Below are 20,515 nucleotides of genomic sequence, written 5' to 3'. Positions count from 1 at the left end.
TACAGTCCTTCCAGTTATTAAGGTCCTTTTTAATTTAGAGTGAGAGTGTGTAGTAATTAGCCTTAACCAGGTCATTGACTTGAGGGGAATATACACTCCAAGTACTTACATCCATCTTGTACATTTCCAGAAGGGAGAGCCTTTAGCTTCATATCTCCTCTCTCATCTTCACCTCACAGTAGACTCAAGTAAGGTTAATACTAACCAGGCTTTCCAAGATGGGCTTTTGAACCGCATTGGGTCTGAAAATAAGAGGTTTACTCGCTTCAGGTGTGATTCCCCTCTCATAATATTGGCGTAACTGCATCGATTCCTGGTTTACATCACTGTGAGAGGAGATTCAGCCCACTAAATATACATGGCTGCTATTTTTCCAGTGGTCCCTTTATGATCATTGCAGTGCTATGTCTGTGTTTTTAGTAAAAGGGTTTCTCCCTCCCAACTTCTGCTTGACCCTGCAGAGAAGTTCTAATCATTTGTCACAACCTGCTGCCAGGGAAACAAATGTGATGTCATAGTTTATGCACTGCAGCTTCTAGTGAGCTTTTGTGCACTAAACCATGAGGGCTCTTAGGTGGTTAGCGTGGGTGAGAGGTGACAAACACACAGGAGATGAGTGGATTTATACTAGGCGCTCATATGTTACAAGGGACATACCTGCTGAAGGAGAGGCCCAAACTCCACCCATGCAATTTTGCACCTACATTTGTACATACAGCTTCTGCAGCTACAGGACAAATCAGTTGATTGCACACAAACCTGGCCAGTTGGACGGTGAGCTAGCTGTTTCCCTACACAATCACCCAATTTGCACATGCACTCCCACGCAGGGGTGCTGGAACAATTTGTATAGTGGGGGTGCTGAGAGCCATTGAACCAAACTAAACAATCTATATCAGGGGTTCTCAAACTGGGGGTTGGGACCACTCAGGGGGTTGCAAGATTATTACATGGGGGGGGGTCACGAGCTGTCAGTCTCCACCCGAAACCGCACTTTGCCTCCAGCATTTATAATGGTGTTAAATATATTAAAAAGTGTTTTTAATTTATAAGGGGGTGGGGGTGGGGTTGCACTCAGAGGCTTACTATGTGAAAGGGGTCACCAGTACAAAAGTTTGAGAACCACTGATCTATATGAGGGAAACCACTTCAAGCCAGGGGATGCGGCTGCACCTCCAGCACCCCTGGTTGCAGCACCTATGCAAACAGGAAATGTCAACGTTATATACAGGTTTGGGTAACAACAGCCACTTGGTTCATTGTGCTTACCCAAGCCTCAGATATAGAAGCCTGCTCAATGTTAACTCTGTAAATGCTCTCGTTTGCTTTTCATGCTGAAACGTCTACCTGGGAAGCTTGTCTTTTGGAACCTTTGTTAGTTTTGTTTGCAAAGTCAGCTCTTCTAGAAACGTTACATGGAACATTATCTCGCTTTGCCCTTAGGGAGTTTTGTAAAAGACAAAGGAGATGCAGCCTGGATCCTTCCTCTGACTGGATTTCCCAGTCCTTGGTGATGGTGGTGTTACTACCACTCCCTCCCACCCCCTTTTCCAGTCTTCTGCCAAATATTTGTTTGCTGTGTCAATTTTTTTCCCCAAGGAAAAATGCCTCGTTAATCTTAGCAAATGCTTTTTCCACTTCAGTAGCCTCAGAATTTTCCCTAGAGAGCTGTAAGGCCTTTAAATATATTTAGGTTGCCAGGTTTCTTATGTTTTCTCTCCAGGAAACCAATTTTGCATCTAAGCTCTTGAGAAAGGGCCAGCCTCATCATTTCTTGCACTTCGAAACCATTGTACGACACCTGCACTCCGCCTTCTCCTCCCTCCTCAGTCCCCTTAGGGTGTTAACACTCATCCGTACAGTAACATAGAGCCTAGGCCTGAGTTAAGCTTCTTATCCTCTCCAGGTCTTTCATCCTGCATCCATCATGGACTGTGATGGTGTTTTATGTCTACTGTTCCCATGTGTATTGCTTTACACCAAGCTAGAGAGTCTGAACAGGGTTAAATGTGTCCATAGCTGTATGCCCTTCTCCAGTTCAGAAGCTCCGTGCTGTAACACTGACTGTATTTAGAAATTCTGGAAGAAAAAGGAATGCTTGGGGTTGGCTAGTTGCATATTACCCAGAATTATCTTCCAGTTAAGAGCTATCTCATTTCGTTTCAATATTGTCTGAACTTGATCTGATGAAGAGATAGTGGCTCACCAGGTTTGTGGGGCCAGCCCTGATTCAATTACAACTAGAAACTGATTCCAACTTGTAAATATGTAGACAAGATTGTGTGCAGTGTTTGTTATAGAATCAGCAAATGATTTACATAATACACAGTCCTTGGGCTGGATGCAGGTCCCTTCTTCAGATGTTGGCAAGTTTATAAGCAACACAAAAGATCTTTTTGTGGTGATCTGCAAAGGTAAAAAGTTTACATTGAGAAATAGCTGGATGTTTGGGGAGTTTACAATGGACTAGTAAACTCTACCGAGTTCAAAGAACAGCAATGTTCACTTTATAAAAATGGTGCTTTTTGTATAAGCCAACAACTCCTGGAACCTGTAACTCCCTGGTTCCTAAGTTTATGAATTATTTGTGGGGTCAATAAGATGCGAGCATTATTTGGCTGGGGTAGTGTTTAGACCTTAAATGTTTGTATAACACCTTTTATGCCAGGATCCCAACGTTCTTTTAGAACATTATTATGTAAGTCTCTCAAGATCCTTATTACCTCAAGACAACCCATAGTAGAGCTGGTGAGGTTGAGACACAGAAAGATTTAGTGAGCAAGGATTGGAGCTGGGAATGGAACATAGGAATCCTGGCTCCCAGTCATGTGTTCTAACTACTTGAGCATACTTTATATCTGGAAAAGGGACACAGAACCCCATTGTACCTAGACTGCCTGCCTCTTCTACTAAGCCCATGTATCAAGCAGACACAAATTGTATTTAATTACAGCTGATCAAAATATGGAACTTCTACCCCATGGGAAATTCCAAGATTTCAAAATCTGGTTTCATCCCAAATCAGGATGAAAAGTCAAAATTGCAGAATTTTAAATGAAAAAAAAAAAAGATTCCATTTTGACTTTATTGAAACATTTTGATTAAACTATATTATCCAAAATATATACAAAACATAAGAGCTGGTAACGACCCAAATATCTCTTGGAAAAGTAATACAGCAAAGCACACAATTTCCAGTAATGCACACAATTTCCAGTTCTTGGAATGTATTGGGGACAATATTTTGTTTCAGAAAGTAGAGAAAGTAACCAGGGGAACAGCCATTTTTTACTTTATTCTGACCAACAGGGAGGAATTGGTTATGAATCTGAAGGGGGCAGGCAATTTCGGTGAAAATGATCATGAAATGATAGATTTCAAGATTCTAAGGAAAGAGTTAAAGAATCAGAATGAGGACAAGGGACTCAAAAATTCATACTTTAGCAATATCAGAGAACTGGTAGGTAAGGTCCCATGGGAAGAAAATCTAAGGGAAAAAATAGTTCCAGAGACCTAGCAGTTTCTTAAGAAGACTATTAAAGGCTCAACTGCAAACTACTCTGATGTGAAAGAAAGATAGGAAGAACAGTAAGAGACCAGTAGGGCTCCATCAGGAGCTCTTTAATGCCTTGAAAATCAAAAAAGAAATCTACAAAAAGTGGAAATATGGACAAATTGCTAAGGAGGAGTACAAAAGAATAACACAAGTATGTAGGCACAAAATCAGAAAGGCTGAGGCACAAAATGAGTTACAGCCAGGAAGGGACATAACAGAAAATAAGATGAGGTTCCTTAAATACATTAGGAGTAAGAGAAAGGTGAAGGAAAGTGTAGGTAATCCAGTTAGCAGGGAAAGAGAGCTACTAACTGATGACATCAAGAAGACCGAGGTGTTTAATGCCTATTTTGCTTCAGTCTTCACTAAAAAGGTTCATGGTGACCAGATACTCAACGCAAGTAATATTAACAACAAGGGGGAAGGAAGACAAGCCAAAATAGGGGAAGAACTGGTTAAAGAATATTTAGATAAGTTAAATGTATTCAAGTAATTAGGACCTGATGAAATGCCTCCTAGGGAACTTAAGGAAACAGCTTAAGCAATCTCAGGACCTCGCTTATCTTTGAGAACTTTCAGAGGACATATGAAGTCCCAGAAGACTGGGGAAAGGTAAACATAATACCTATCTTTAAAAGGAGAAACAAAGAGGACTCAGGGAATTATAGACCAATTGGTATAACTCATACCAAAAGATACTGGAACAAATTATTAAACAATCAACTTGTAAGCACCTAGAGGATAATAGGATTAGAAGGAATGGATTTGTCAAGAAAAAGTTATGTTTGTTTGGAATGAATTCCTTCTTTGACAGGAACAATGGCTTAGTGGACAGAAAGGAAGCAGTAGATGTAATAGATCTTGATCTTAGTAAAGGTCTCCGATGCAGTCCCGACATGACACTCTCATAAGCAGACTAGGGACATGTGGTCTTGGTGAAATTACTACAAAGTGGATACACAACAGGTTGAAAGACCATACGTATACAGTAGTTATCAATGGTTCGCTTTGAAACTGGGAGGGCATATCTAATGGAGCCCTGCAGGGGTCATTCCTGGGTCCAGTACTGTTCAATATTTTTGTTAATGTCTTGGATAATATAGTAGAGAGTAGGCTTACAAAATTAGTGGATGGCACACACCTATGAGTGGTTGCAAACACTTTGGAGGGCAGGAGGAGAAACTAAAACTTGACAAATTAGAGAATTGGTCTGAAGTCAACAAGATGAAATTCAATAAAGACAAGTGCAAAGGACTATACCTAGGAAGGAAAAATTAAATGCACAACAAAATGGAGAATAACTGGCTAGGTGGTAGTACTGCTGAAAAGTATCTGAGGGTTATAGTGGGTCACACATTGAACAGGAGCCAAAAATGTGATGCAGTTGTGAAAAAGGCTAATATTATTATGGGGTTTATTAACAGGAGTGGTGTATGAGAGACACAAGAGGTAATTGTCCTGCTATACTCAGCACTGGTGAGGCCTCATTTGGAGTACTGTGTTCAGTTCATGGTGCTACACTTTAGGGAATATGTGGGTAAATTGGAGAGAGTCCAGTGAAGAGCAACACAAATGACAAATGGTTTAGAAAACTTGACCTGTTAGAAAAGGTTAAAAAACTGGGTATGTTTAGTGTTGAGAAAAGAAGACTGAGGAGGGAACCTGATAACAGTCTTCAAATTTGTTAAGGGCTGCTATAAAGAGGACGGTGACCAATTGTTCTCCATGTCCACAGATGGTAGGACAAGAAATAATGGACTTAATCTGCAGCAAGAGCGACTGATGTTGGATATTAGAGAAATTTTTTAAGTTCTGGAATGAGCTTCCAAGGGAGGTTATGGACTCCTCATCGCTGGAAATTTTAAGAACAGGTTGGACAAACACCTGCCAGGGATTGTCTAGGGCAGAGATTGGGAACCTTTGGCACGCGGCCCACCAGGGAAAGCCCCTGGCGGGCCGGGCCGGTTTGTTTACCTGCAGCATCCACAGGTTTGGACGATCGCAGCTCCCACTGGCCGCAGTTCGCCGTCCCAGGCCAATGGGGGCTGCGGGAAGTGGTGGCCAGCACATCCCTTGGTCCACGCCACTTCCCGCAGCCCCCATTGACCTGGAGCAGCGAACTGCAGCCAATGGGAGCCACGATCAGCTGAACCTGCGGATGCTGTAGGTAAACAAATCATCCCGGCCTACCAGCGGATTTCCCTGATGGGCTGCGTGCCAAAGGTTGCCGATCCCTGGTCTAGGGGGATTACTTGGTCCTACCTCAGCACAGGGGGGCTGGACTCGATGACCTCTTGAGGTCCCTTCCAGCCTTACATGTCTATGATTCTATGATACTATATTAAGGATATTGTATTATGTTACATAAAAGTTGAAACAATAACTGATTCCTTTGGGTCTGAAATCGATCTGGAGCCGACGGGTGACTTTCTCGACACGAGACGGACGAGATCCTTCTCAGAACCCTTGACGCATCAGAAGGGAGTTCTTGTGGGAGCCATCTAGCCATCCAGCCTCATAAATCCTGCCAGGCAGTTTTCAGTTCATTCTCCGTAGAGCTGCTGTGAGATAACTCACATAGCAGCCATGGTGAAAAGAGAGACTCATGTAACTATAGTAAATAAATCATCATCATCATCATCATCATGTTTTAACCATTGATTTGTACCCAAATTAGCTTTGTTTTCCCATGTTGTGTAAACTGCTATCATAGCATTATCACTTCTGTGACAACAATGGCCAGACCATCTTAAAGCCCTGTGCTGGGTCCTCTACTCTCCAGTGTGTTTTAAGTCTTTTATTACTTTTATCTTGAGGAAGGGACACTGAGGCAGGGAGTGAAAGCTCCTACTGAGAATTCACTGGGTTGCTACAGTGTATGGTTGCTCCGTTCCTCCCGCTCTTGCCCACTGAATTAATGCACATGCAATACACCCACACAAGGCACAACAGTGTTGTGAGTCCCAGTGTAGACAGCCCATCAGCTGCTGCAGCCATTTTCAACACTGTATTAATTAGACTGGGGTGGAATTTTCAAAAGTGTCTAAGACACTTAGGTGTCTATATCCCATTGACTTTGAATGAGGCGCCTAAGTGCCTGAGAGTGCCATTTTAAAAAATAGGATTTTTGGCTCCTAAGTCGCTTATATGCTTTTGAAAGTGCCATTTTAAAAAATAGGATTTTTTTGGTTAAGTCATGGTGGTTAAGTCCATTAATGGCTATTAGCCAGGATGGGTAAGGAATGGGATCCCTAGCCTCTGTTTGTCAGAGGATGGAGATGGATGCCAGGAGAGAGATCACTTGATCATTGCCTGTTAGGTCCACTCCCTCTGGGGCACCTGGCATTGGCCACTGTCGGTAGACAGGATACTGGGCTAGATGGACCTTTGGTCTGACCCGGTACGACCGTTCTTATGTTCTTATGAAAATTGTATCCCTGATCTCAGCTAGGCCTTTAATCTTTTCCAGTGTGCCCTACAGAAACAAACAGTTGTCTCATTTTAGGCTATTATTATTCAATGTCATAAATACTTTAAAAAATAACAACAATTCCATGGGGTCTGTATGGAAATCAAGAGGAATTTTGTATTTGAATTCTCAATCCACTGTCCAGTTACCTTGACACCCAGTCCCAGGGCCTCAGCCCCTGCACTTTAAAATGCTTATTAAAAACAAAAGAGAAAAATACAGGTGTAATTATAGCAGGAATCCGGTTATTGGGAAACACACAGCAAATCACTAAAATGTTCAGCTTCCATGAAATCTCAATGGTGGCTGTGTAATTTAAACAGGATTCTTAAGCTTGTCAGCATCATTCTCTGTTTCTGGCTCCACTCCTGTTATTTCAGACCACAAGAAGCCAGTCTGCTGCCAGCCCCAATTGCCTTCGGTCGGATTTAAGAGAAGGTGGCTGTTGGAAATGAAGATTAACACTCCAGAGACAGGTGAGATTATCTTGCTGAAGGTTATTGTAGTTCGCATAAAATCAAATATATGTATCTATACACACACACATACACACACACACTAGTATCCAACAGATCTATAGCACAAGGGATGAATAGAAAGCGAGGGGAATTATTTAATCACAAGGACTTCTCCTATTTGTCTAAAAGTGAAGTGGTGTTCTACCCAAATGGAAATGCTTAGGATTCGCTATTGCAGATCTTAAACTTACGAAGAAAAAGGTGTATGTATGTGTCTGTGTGAGAGAGAGGGGCAGACATAGACACATCTGTGAGTGTGTGAGAGTGCGCAGCTCTGTGTTGAATAGAACAACAAAACCAGCAAAAATCCCCCAAACTGTCATCAGCTAGCAAAAAACAAAATGATTTATGATTGTATCCATTTTCATGGACGTGGGTCCAAACATTCCCATATTTGGGGTGTTTGAAATCCAGATCCAGTTTCCAGTCCTTAACTCGTCTCCCACTTGGAAACAGGGATATCGTTTTCTGTTTTGAATATTCAAATTAACTGACTCACGTTTGGGCAGTACTCTGAGATCCTTGGATGTAAGGCACAGCATGTAAAATACCACATACTTCCACATTACTTGATAGATACCTAAGTATTAATAATCACTGCAGAGGAACTGGAGCAGTCCAGATCTCAACTGCCTCGAAGTATGGGCAAGTTCAGATCTAGGGTTTTGATTGGCCCACCGTTGAGATGGGCTAATGCTGAAGCTTATGTCTAAACAGCTCCAAATCTCCAGCCCAGGATTTGGGTTAGTATCCACCTGTACAAAACTAAAGTTACCTGTGTCATTCCAATTGGCTCGGTAATCTCTGATGTTATAATCACACGACCTTTCCCTGAACTGCTCCATTATTGCATGGAATCAAATGGCAGAGTCAAGGGAGCTGTAGAGAACAGAGAATACATGTCTTTTTTCTCTAAAAGCAATACACTCACTGTGTCTGAATTAAATGGGAAAAAGTGGTTCTCTCATCAAATCTGTTGCTGGCCTTCAAATATCTAAAATCCACATGATACTGCAAATCTGTGTCTTAGGCTCTGCATGTGTCTCACGTTCCAGAGTTCTGGAAACAATGCAAACCACGGTAGTTTTGCTCTCCTGGTTACCCTATCTGCACATGCCTGGTTAGGATTATACAATAGCTCATTGAATAATCAAGCAATATTGTGTGTGCAATAAGTAGTCAGTCTCATCTTTCTGTACCAGCCTCAGCAAAACATCAGCTGATTGTATTATTCTAATTTGGGTTGCCGGGAGCCATTACCTTGCACCTACCTTTGATTAGATGAAAGGCTGCATTAAACTGTGCTAATCTCCTGTGGAGAGAATAACCTTCCTGCCTGCAGGGGGTCCCATCTAAGAGAGGAGGTGTAGGAGTGCTAGAGTGGCTGAGAGATCCAATAGGATGAACGAACATGGAGGGTCTGGTTGAAGTGGGCTGGGAGAACCTGCACCCAGTGTAATGTCAGGGGGCACTGAGCAGCTGGGTGGGAGGGATATTGTTTTCTTATATCCCTCGGACACATTTCTGGGTCATCTCTACTTTATATGCATCTTTCTTCAAAGTGTAGCTCTTAAACACATCGGAGTAGCCACTACTCTGGGCTGGCATTAGGAATAACCAAGTCCTTGAAATGGCCACTATACACATCACTTGAGTTCACTTGATCCCAATGAAGCCCTTTTCCTTGAGTACCTCACAGCTCCCCTCCCCTCCTGCTCCTTCCCCCTTCCCCACTGCTCCCCAAGGGTGTGTGTGCAGCTATGTTAGCACAAGGCTGCTTTCTGTGTATCACACTTTAAATGTGAAGTGAGCCCACAGATGTCACAGTGATGGGCCTGGTATAAAACAGGGGCAGGCAGAGAACAGTCTGTCTGGAGAAGCCGCCCCTCCGAGACATTTCAAATGGCTGCTAGCAACACAGAATGGGACACCCTGTGCTTTCTGATGGGGACTTTATATTGGCTTCTTGTTGTTCTCCTGAAATAAAAGTCAGGAAGAATCTGTTTGTGATTTGTGTATAGAACATCCTGATTCTCAGTGTGGCGCGGGCGCAGAGGGGCCAGCTCACTCCGCTGAGCACACTGCACATTCCCCTGCTCTCAGTTCCCTGCACCTTTCTTCATCAGTCTAGGGAACGGCTTGCACACGGCTTGAGGACTGACCACTCCAGTTCATTTTTCAGGGCCACTGACACCGATTTTGGCTTTAGTAACAACTTCAGGCAATTATAAACCATTGTAAAATTCTTTAGTTCATAAAAAGCTCCCAGAATATTAGCTTACATATAATCTTTCTGTTCAAAACCAATAAAAGCTTTGGGCTAGCTGTTTCAGACCCGCAGCAACAAGAGAATTATGTAAAGTCTTTAAGCCACAAACCCTGGTTTAAGCAGCACAATAGATAATTTGAGACTAGGGCTCAGAACCTTGCATGGTGGAGCTCATAGTCTCGGGAACATTTCTGCCATTGAATGAAGATTTGTCCCATGAATAATTATGAATTGTCTCAGATAATCATTTGAGTCATGGTACATTGATCTCATCTGTGTGAAACAAAGACATCCCTCATTTTCTTCCCTCTGTCATATATTCTGTTAAGATACCTTGGTAGTGAACGTGAATAATTCAGATGTGTTTATTTCAACCTCAGAGAGAATCAGAGATAACAGAGGTGGAAATACAATAGCACTCATTTTTACCTGGCATCTAGCATACACTACATCACAGGAAAAGTCATAATGACCCAAGGGCCTGATTTTCAGAGGTGCGCCCATAGGAATCTGCAGCTAAAGAACACCTCTGATAATCAACTATATTGGAAAGACAGATTCTGGGATAGCTGGCTTCAGGTAGACCAGGGGTCGGCAACGTTTGGCACGCGGCTCGCCAGGGTAAGCACCCTGGCGGGCCGGGCCAGTTTTATTTACCTGCTGACATGGCAGGTTCGGCCGATCGCGGCTCCCACTGGCCGCGGTTCTCCATCCCGGGCCGATGGGGGCGGCGAGAAGTGGCGCGGGCGAGCGATGTGCTGGCCGCGGCTTCTCAGCGCCCCCATTGGCCCAGGACGGCGAACCGTGGCCAGTGGGGGCCGCAATTGACCAAACCTGCCGTGTCAGCAGGTAAATAAAACTGGTCCGGCTCGCCAGGGTGCTTACCCTGGCGAGCCGTGTGCCAAACGTTGCCGACCCCTGAGGTAGACCATCACTTGATTCTTCTTATCTTGCCCCCTGTATCAGGGACCACCTGGACACTGGCACAGGAGAAAGTTTTAGAAAAAGTCCAGAGCTGGATTTTGGTTTGGATAAGTGTGCTATTAATAACGGAGATTGGGTTGTGCTGGGCTCACCTAGTGAGACACAGACCTTCCCCCCAAATGGTCAGAGTCTAAATAGGACAGACAGTGAGTAGGAAATAGGACTATGATCTTTTATAGATGGGCAGCTGGGGCAGAGAGAGATGAAGGCCCAGATTTTTAAAGGTGTTCCTGCACTCAGACACCTATCGAATGCACTCAGAACCCCAAAGTGGTACACTCATGGCCACTGCACCTGAGAGGAGGAGATGTAGAGTGCTGGTGGTTGAGGACTCCCTTCTGAGGGGAATGGAAGCATCCATCTGCTGATTGACATGTGTTCGGAAGGTGTGTAGCCTGCCTGGAGCCCACATCCTAGACATTACAGAACAGTTGCAGAGGCCCATCTATCCCTCTGATCAGTACCCCATGCTGCTCATCCACATGGGCACTAATGTAACTGTCAGGTCTGACTTTGAGCAGATCACAGTGACTACAAGGCTCTGGGAGCTAGGGCAAAAGGGGAACAGTTCGTGTTCTCATCCATCCTCTTAACTGAAGGTAAAGGCCCAGGCAGAGACATGTGCATCCTGGAGATGAATGCATGGCTGTGCAGATGGTGTCGATGGGAGGGCTTCAGTTTCCTTGACCTTGGGATGCTGTTCTGGGGAGAAGGTCTGCTGGGAAGAGATGGGGTCCACCCGACCAAGAAGGGAAAGAGTATCTTTGCACACCAATTCGCTAACCTGGTGAGGAGGGATTTAAACTCAGTTCATAAGGGGCATATGACAAAAATCCCACAGGTAAGTGTAAAACAAGGCGACCTTAACAGAGGGTTAGATCTTGAGTGGGACATGGAAAATTACAATAGGGTCATAGGAGCAACAAGAAGAAAATCAGTGGGGGCATCTGCTCAACATCTTAGATGTCTATACAATAATGTAAGAAGTATGGGGAATAAACAGGAAGAACAGGAAGTATTAGTAAATAAGCTAAATTACGACTTATTTGGCATCACAGAGACTTGGCAGGACAAGTCTCATGATTGGAACATTGCTATAGAAGGGTATCGTTTGTTCAGGTAGGGTAAAAGGGGAGGAGGAGTTGCAATATACATCAAGAATACATACACTTCTTCTGAAGTGCAGAAGGAGGTGGAAGACAACCAATAGAGCATTTCTGGGGAAAGATAAAAGGGGTAAAAATAGGACTGATATCCTGGTAGGGGTCTTCTATATACCGCCAAATCAGGAAGAGGAGATGGATGAGGCATTTCTAGAACAAATAACAGAAAGATCCAAACCACAATACCAGGTAATAATGGGAGTCTTTAACTACCCAGATATCTTTTGGAAAAGTAATATGGCAAAACACAAAATTTCCAGTAAGTTCTTGGCATGTATTGGGGACAACTTTTTGGTTTCAGAAGTGGAAGTAGTAATCAGGGGACAGCCATTTTAGGCCTGGTCTACACTAGGCGTTTATGTCGAAGTTAGCGCCGTTAAATCGAATTAACCCTGCACCCGTCCACACTGCGATGCTATTTAGTTCGACATAGAGGTCTCTTTAATTCGACTTCTGTACTCCTCCCCGACGAGGGGAGTAGCGCTAAATTCGACATGGCCATGTCGAATTAGGCTAGGTGTGGATGGAAATCGACGCTAATAGCTCCGGGAGCTATCCCACAGTGCACCACTCTGTTGACGCTCTGGACAGCAGTGCGAGCTCGGATGCTCTGACCAGCCACACAGGAAAAGCCCCGGGAAAATTTGAATTTGAATTCCTTTTCCTGTCTGGCCAGTTTGAATCTCATTTCCTGTCTGGACATCGTGGCGAGCACAGCAGCACTGGCAACGATGCAGAGCTCTCCAGCAGTGATGGCCATGCAGTCTGGGAATAGAAAGAGAGCCCCAGCATGGACTGATCGTGAAGTCTTGGATCTCATCGCTGTGTGGGGCGATGAGTCCGTGCTTTCCGAGCTGCGATCCAAAAGAAGGAATGCAAAGATCTACGAGAAGATCTCTAAAGACATGGCAGAGAGAGGATACAGCCGGGATGCAACGCAGTGCCGCGTGAAAATCAAGGAGCTGAGACAAGGCTACCAGAAGACCAAAGAGGCAAACGGACGCTCCGGATCCCATCCCCAGACATCCCGTTTCTACGAGGCACTGCATTCCATCCTCGGTGCTGCCGCCACCACTACCCCACCAGTGACCGTGGACTCTGAGGATGGGATACTGTCCACGGCCGGTTCCTCAGACATGTTAGGGGACGGGGAAGATGAGGAAGGAGATGAGGAGGGCGAGGCAGTTGGCAGCTCTCACAACGCTGATTTCCCCGACAGCCAGGATCTCTTCATCACCCTTACAGAGATCCCCTACGAAGCGTCCCCAGCCATTACCCCGGACACAGAATCTGGTGAAGGATCAGCCAGTAAGTGTTGTAAACATCTAAACATTTATTTTTAACAAAACAGGAATATTAACAATTAAAAGAATGGGTTGTTCATGATTAGTGTGCCCTAGGCGCTTAACGGTTTAGTAAGGGGCAGTGCAAGTTTTGAAAAGAAATCTAGCAATGTCCGGTTTTCAGTGATTGTCCTGCACAAGCCGCTCTACTGTGTATTCCCTGCTACTGCAGCTACAGTAAAATGCGGTCTATATGTGCGGGGATAGAGCAGTAATCCTCCTGGGACATCTCGATGAAGCTCTCCTGGAGGTAACTTGAAAGCCGTTGCATGAGGTTCTTGGGGAGAGCGGCCTTATTGGGTCCTCCGAAGTACGACACGTTGCCGCGCCACGAGATTATCAGGTACTCGGGGATCATTGCTCTGCACAGCAGGGCGGCATACGGCCCTGGTCTTTGGAGGCTTTCCCGGAGCATTCTCTCTTTGTCGCTCTCGGAGATCCTCATCAGGGTGATGTCGGCCATGGTGACCTGCTTTTAATTAGGTAGGGGAATGTTAGTGTTGGGACTGCTTTCCCGTTCCTTTACAGAACTGTCACCGCTGGTTTGCAGCCACGCGGTGGAGGCGGGAGAGGGGCAGCCGAAAGGGATCATTCCCGGGGACAGCCGCGAGGGGGTGGGACAGGGGCAGAGTTCCCGCTTGCCGGATTGCTGGCAGCAGGGACTGACATTGATTTAAATGTGAAATGAGGCCAGTGGTAATATAAAAGTTTTAAACTGCCACAAGTGTACGGCTTACCATGTCTGCCTGCAACAGAAATTCCGTTGTGCTGCCTCGCTTCTCAAATGTGCTGTTCAAGACCCCAGGCACAGAATGCGAAGGCCGAGAATTCGACCTTGTGCTGAGTGCGCATGTGAAAGGTGCTGTGCATGGTCTTGTTCACAGAGAAAGACTATGTTCTTTGTTCACAACTACATTTATCTTTCAGAGGAATTCACTCCCTTTTTCCCATTTCCACAGCCCCGTCTGCGACTGTCTCACAACCTAGCCTGGAATCACACTCCCAGAGGCTAGCGCGGATTAGGCGTAGGAAGAAGAGGACACGGGAGGACATGTTCTCTGAGCTTATGGCCTCTTCCCAAGCCCAGGCAGCACAGCAGACCCAGTGGCGGGAGAACTTGACCCGAATGCACCAAGCCAACATGGATCGGGAGGAGAGGTGGCGGCAGGAAGACCAGCAGGCGACTCAAACGCTGCTTGGACTACTGAGGGAGCAAACGGACACGCTCCGGCGCCTTGTGGATGTTCTGCAGGAACGGAGGCAGGAGGACAGAGCCCCGCTGCAGTCCATCTCTAACCGCCCTCCCCCGCCACCAAGTCCCATACCCACCTCACCCAAAGTGCAAAGAAGGAGAGGCGGCAGAGTCCCTGCTAACTCTCACTCCACCCCTGCAGAGAGCTCTAGTAGCAGAAGGCTCTCATTTCCCAAAATTTGAAAAGTTCTTTCCTTCCTGCCTGACACAAGCCCACGTCCAAGTTTCACCTCCCAATGCCATGTGTAGTTGATAATAAAAAATTCGTTTCTGTTAACTACTGTTTCAATCATGTTCTTTTGGAGGAGGAGGGGAAAGGGGGTTGGAAATTGGACAGGACAGTCTCCTTTGGCAGGGTACATAGTCGGGGGCAGGCACAGCAGCAGGGCACATACACAGTGCAGTGATGCAGTGACTAGTTGCCCCGGTTAGTCTGGGAGGTTGTTTTGATGTAATGTTGGGGGGGGGTGGGTTGCTCTGTGACTTTGTGGCGGGGGAGGGCAGTTACAGATCTTAAGCGCCGGTCCTTAGACAGGATCACAGAGCCACACAGCATGGGATCTGTAACCGTCCTCCCCCTGCCACAAAGTCAAATAGACCTCCCATACACACAGTCCCGATCAGGAGGGGTGACAGGCTCCGTTGAAACAAGCATCCCACCGCAGCGGAGCCTGTCAATCCTTGAGTTTAGAAGCTGCATTCGCATCACAACACTAGACCCGCCCCGCACCACAGTCTGCGTCCCAGTTTTAAAAAATTCCCGCTAAAACAGTATTAAAGAAAACGGTGTGCTTTAACAAAGTAGAACTATTTTTATTTCGACACGTGTGTTGGAGGGGGGGTGAAGGGGGTATGTAACTGGATAGGATAGTCAACATTACCTGGGTAAAGAAACGGGGGCAGGTTTAGCTTCTCAGTACACAAACTATAAAATCACAGGTTACCCTGCTCACTCAGGAACTTTGCTTTCAAAGCCTCCCGGATGCACAGCGCTTCCCGCTGGTCTCTTCTAATCGCCCGGCTGTCTGGCTGTGAGTAATCACCAGCCAGGCTATTTTCCTCAACCTCCCACCCCGCCATAAAGGTCTCCCCCTTGCTCTCACAGAGATTGTGGAGCACACAGCAAGCTGCTATAACAATGGGGATATTGGTTTCGCTGAGATCACAGCGAGTCAGTAAGCTTCTCCATCTCCCCTTGAGACGGCCAAAAGCACACTCCACCACCATTCTGCACTTGCTCAGCCGGTAGTTGAAGAGTTCTTTTTCAGTGTCCAGGGCGCCAGTATAGGGCTTCATGAGCCAGGGCATTAGCGGGTAGGCTGGGTCCCCGAGGATGACTATAGGCATCTCCACATCCCCAACAGTTATTTTGTGGTCCGGGAAGTAAATACCTTGTTGCAGCCGTCTAAACAGACCAGAGTTCCTGAAAACACGAGCGTCATGAACCTTGCCCGGCCATCCCACGTAGATGTTGGTAAAACGTCCCCTGTGGTCCACCAGTGCTTGCAGCACCATGGAAAAGTATCCCTTTCGGTTAATGTACTGGGTGGCCTGGTGGTCCGGTGCCAGGATAGGGATGTGAGTTCCATCTATGGCCCCACCGCAGTTTGGGAATCCCATCGCTGCGAAGCCATCTATGATCGCCTCCACGTTTCCCAGGGTCACTACCTTTGGCAGCAGTACATCAACGATTGCCTTCGCTACTTGCATCACAACAACCCCCACGGTAGATTTGCCCACCCCAAACTGGTTCGCGACTGACCGGTAGCTGTCTGGCGTTGCAAGCTTCCACAGGGCTATGGCCACTCGCTTCTGTACACTCAGTGCAGCTCGCAACCGGGTGTCACTGCGCTTCAGGGCAGGGGACAGCAACTCACAAAGTTCCAGGAAAGTTCCCTTCCGCATGCGAAAGTTTCGCAGCCACTGGGATTCATCCCAGACCTGCAGCACTATGCGGTCCCACCACTCAGTGCTTGTCTCCCGTGCCCAGAATCGCCGTTCCACGGCATCAACATGACCCATTGCCACTGTGATGTCCTCGGCGCTGGGTCGCCTGCTTTCTGACAGGTCTGTGCTACTCTCAGACTTCAGGACATCACCGCGGTGCCGTAGCCTCCTCGCCTGACTTTTCTGCATCTGCCTCAGGGAAACCTTTATGATAAGCTGCGAAACGTTGAGAGCGGCCACAACTGCAGCGATGGTCGCAGCGGGCTCCATGCTCGGAGTACAGTGGCGTCCGCGCTGTCAATGACTGGAAAAGCGCGCGAACTGTTTTCCCGCCGGCGCTTTCAGGGAGGGAGGGCGGGAGTGATGGACGGATGACGACAGTTTCCCAAAAGCACCCTCGACTCATTTTGTTACCCAGAAGGCATTGCCGGCTACACCCAGAATTCCAATGGGCAGAGGGGACTGCGGGAACTGTGGGATAGCTGACCACAGTGCACCGCTTCGAATGTCGACGCTATCACCGTTAGTGTGGACGCACAAAGTCGAATTACTGTCCTTAGTGTGGACACACACGTTCGACTTTGCAATATCGATTACAAAAATTCGATGCAAGTAAAATCGAACTACTCTCGTAGTGTAGACAAGGCCTTAGACTTCATTCTAATCAAGAAGAAGGTGGTGGCAAATCTGAAGGTGGAAGGCAATTTGGGTGAAATTGGTCACGAAATGATAGATTTCATGATTCTGAGGAAAGGAAGGAGCTAGAGCAGCAGAATAAGGACAATGGACTTAAAAAAAAGGCAGATTTTAACATTCTGAAAGAACTGGCAGGTAGAGTCCCATGGGAAGAAAATCTAAGGGAAAAAGGAGTTCAGGAGAGCTGGCAGTTTCCCAAGAAGACAGTATTAAATGCACAACTGCAAATTATTCTGATGTGAAAGAAAAAACAGTGAGGCACCAATAAGGCTCCACCAGGAGCTCTTTAATGCCTTGGAAATCAAAAAGAAATTGACCAAAAGTGGAGACATGGACAAATTGCTAAGGAGGAGTACAAAAGAATAGCATAAGCATGTAGAGACAAAATCAGAAAGGCGAAGGCACAGAATGAGTTAACCTAGAAAGAGACATGAAAGGCAATAAAAAGAAGTTTTATAAATACATTAGGAGCAAGAGAAAGATGAAGGAAAGTGTAGGTACTCTGCATAGTGGGGAAGGAGAGCTAATAACATCAAGAAGGCTGAGGTGTTTAATGCCTATTTTGCTTCAGTCTTCACTAAAAAGGTTAATGGTAACCAGATACTCAATGCAAGTAATATTAACAAGCAGGGGGAAGGAACACAAGCCAAAATAGGGGAAGAACAGGTTAAAGAATATTTAGGTAAGTTAAATGTATTCAAATTGGCAGGGGCTGGTGAAATTCATCCTAGAGAAGTTAAGGAACTAGCTGAAGAAATTTCAGAACTGTTAGCAATTATCTTTGAGAACTCCTGGAATACAGGTGAGGACCCAGAAAACTGGAGAAGAGAAAGTATAGTGCCTATCTTTAAAAGGGGGAACAAAGAGGACTCAGGGAATTATAGACCAGTAAGCCTACCTTCAATGTCTTGAAAGAAACTGGAAGATATTTAACAATCAATTTGTAAGTACCATATGGATAATAGGGTCATAAGGAATATCCAGCATGGATTTGTCAAGAACAAATCATGCCAAACCAACCTGATTTCCTTCTTTGGCAGGGGTAATGGTTTAGTGGGTAGGGGGAAAGCAGTAGATGTGATATATCTTGATTTTAGTAAAGGCTTTTAACACAGTTCCTACATGACATTCTCATAAGCAAACCAGGGACATGTCGTCTAGATCAGTGGTTCTCAAACTTGGGACGCCACTTGTTCAGGGAAAGCCTCTGGTGGGCTGGGCTGGTTTGTTTACCTGCTGCGTCCGCAGGTTCAGACGATCGCAGCTCCCACTGGCCGCGGTTCACTGCTCCAGGCCAATGGGAGCTGCAGGAAGCGGCACGGGCCAAGGGACATACTGGCCACCGCTTCACGCAGCCCCCATTGGCCTGGAGCGGCGAACCGCGGCCAGTGGGAGCTGCGATCAGTGGAACCTGCAGACGCAGTAGGTAAACAAACCGGCCCAGCCCACCAGGGGCTTTCCCTAAACAAGCGGCGGCCCTAGTTTGAGAACCACTGGTCTAGATGAAATAACTACCCTTTGAATATGGGCTTTCAACCAGCTGTCTACCCACATTATAGTAATCAATGGTTCGCTGTAAAACTGGGAGGGCATATCTACTGGGGTCCTGCAGAGATCATTTGTGGGTCCAGTACTATTTAATATGTTCGTTAATGACTTGGCAAATGGAGCAGAGAGTATGCTTATAAAATTTTCAGATGACACCAAGCTGGGAGAGGTTGGAACTGAGTTGGAAAGACTTCAAAACCAGACTCTTTCATGAGAACAAAAACAAATCTGTTGTTGGCTGGTCTGACAATACAATACATGGAAGGAGGCATTTTGCATGATATTTTAGCACCATCATCCCAGCCAGAGATGCACTCAGACACCAATGCTAACTCGCTGTTTTTACATCCTTGGTTCTAGTTCAGTTTTAAGAGTGAGTGACCCATTTGGGTTGGCTCTTATTCTATCTGAACCTGACTTCCAGACCTTATATAATAGGCCGTTTACTCTCTTTCATTAATGAGGAAATGACCTATAGTTAACAGATGGATGAATTGGCCCCTTTAAGTGAAAATCAAAGCAATTAACAGAGCAACTTCAAAAGACAAACTGTTTTTTAGGACTCAACCACTTAAAAGCTCTTAATACTGTATTTGGATGCCAAATATTGGTAGAGATAAGCAGGGAAGGCTGTAAATGAAACACAACTGATAGCAGCAGCTCTGGCTGTACTTTCTTGATGTGGAAAGAGGAAGGTCCTTATTTTAGCAACGGGGAAACCACACATGTTTCAGGATCTTGGGTGGGCTCAGTTAACCATCCAGAGGTTCAGATCTGTATCCAAAATGTTGATTGTTTCATCCCCTTAGGTTTGCAAAATTGGGCTGGAAATCAGACGGAAACAGACGGTCTCCTGTTATAAAGTCAGGAGTCCAATTCGAAAGGTCTAGGCTGGAATATCGTGGAAATAGCTTTTTGCTTGTTATTTTGGCAATTAGGCTCCTGGTTCAGGAAGCGCAGAGGCAGCAGCAAAAATGAATAATAATTCAATAAAATAGTGATCCAGACTTTTCTGAACCAGAATGAGATTTGCTTCCAAGCTGAGTTAAAAGCTTGGAGAAAAGCTTGAGGAGGTTTCATATTTTATCCCATCCTTAACTGTTACCTCACAGACTGGCAAAGAGGGAAATGGAGTCTGAGTTGGGAATATAGTATGGAAACACAAAAACTGTTACTAACAGAAGCAAAGAGACTCTAAACTATCTGCATTGTGTCTTCAAAGTATCAACCTGATGTCAAAAGCACCAGGCCCCTCATTCTTAGCTCACAATGGTTTTGCATTGCTGCAGTTCCATGACTACAGTGGAGTTACTCCTGATTTACACCTGAGTGAGAGTCCAGTCAGGACCAAGACCTGTAACTACTTCTGAATGGATACATTGGGCTTGATCACCAGCGCCACGCAGCTCTTGGGGCACCGATGAACTTGCAGAGCGCTGCAGGTGTGTGCTGAGCACCTTGTGGAGCAAGATGTGATCTAATGCTAGTCCATGCAGCAGGAGACATGCCTTGTGGAGAGAGGGTGCACACTTCACAGAGGAGCACATGGCTCCACAGCAGTGCCGGGAGGGGGATTCTGTCTTGGGTCTCCTCTCCAGAGGGCTGAGGGGAGGACTCCATGGGCTGGTCAGCCCTCAGGCATGCCCCTTCTCCAGCAAGGCTGCCTGTGTTTGGGGCAATAGAGTTCATAGTGCAGCTGCTGGGTCTCTGCAGGACCCTGATCGTGTGGAAAGCCCCCATGCTTGCAGTAGGCAGAAGGGAATTTTTTGG

The 20,515-nt window shown here is 45.9% G+C and overlaps 1 protein-coding gene across 1 annotated transcript; it reads left to right on the top strand.

The window, feature by feature from the left end:
- The first annotated feature begins 12,545 nt into the window (after positions 1 to 12,545).
- Positions 12,546 to 14,831, top strand: LOC135973904 (uncharacterized). The gene is made up of 2 exons (XM_065559291.1): positions 12,546 to 13,267; positions 14,262 to 14,831. Exons 1-2 carry the CDS (start codon positions 12,691 to 12,693, stop codon positions 14,735 to 14,737), a joined length of 1,053 nt encoding a protein of 350 aa, XP_065415363.1. The 5' UTR covers positions 12,546 to 12,690; the 3' UTR covers positions 14,738 to 14,831.
- Positions 14,832 to 20,515: the final 5,684 nt, after the last annotated feature.

The sequence above is a fragment of the Chrysemys picta genome, chromosome 10, assembly GCF_011386835.1.
Source record: "Chrysemys picta bellii isolate R12L10 chromosome 10, ASM1138683v2, whole genome shotgun sequence".
NCBI lineage: Eukaryota > Metazoa > Chordata > Testudines > Emydidae > Chrysemys > Chrysemys picta.
Note: the sequence above shows the minus strand (reverse complement) of the source record. Positions and strands in the feature narration are given on the sequence as shown.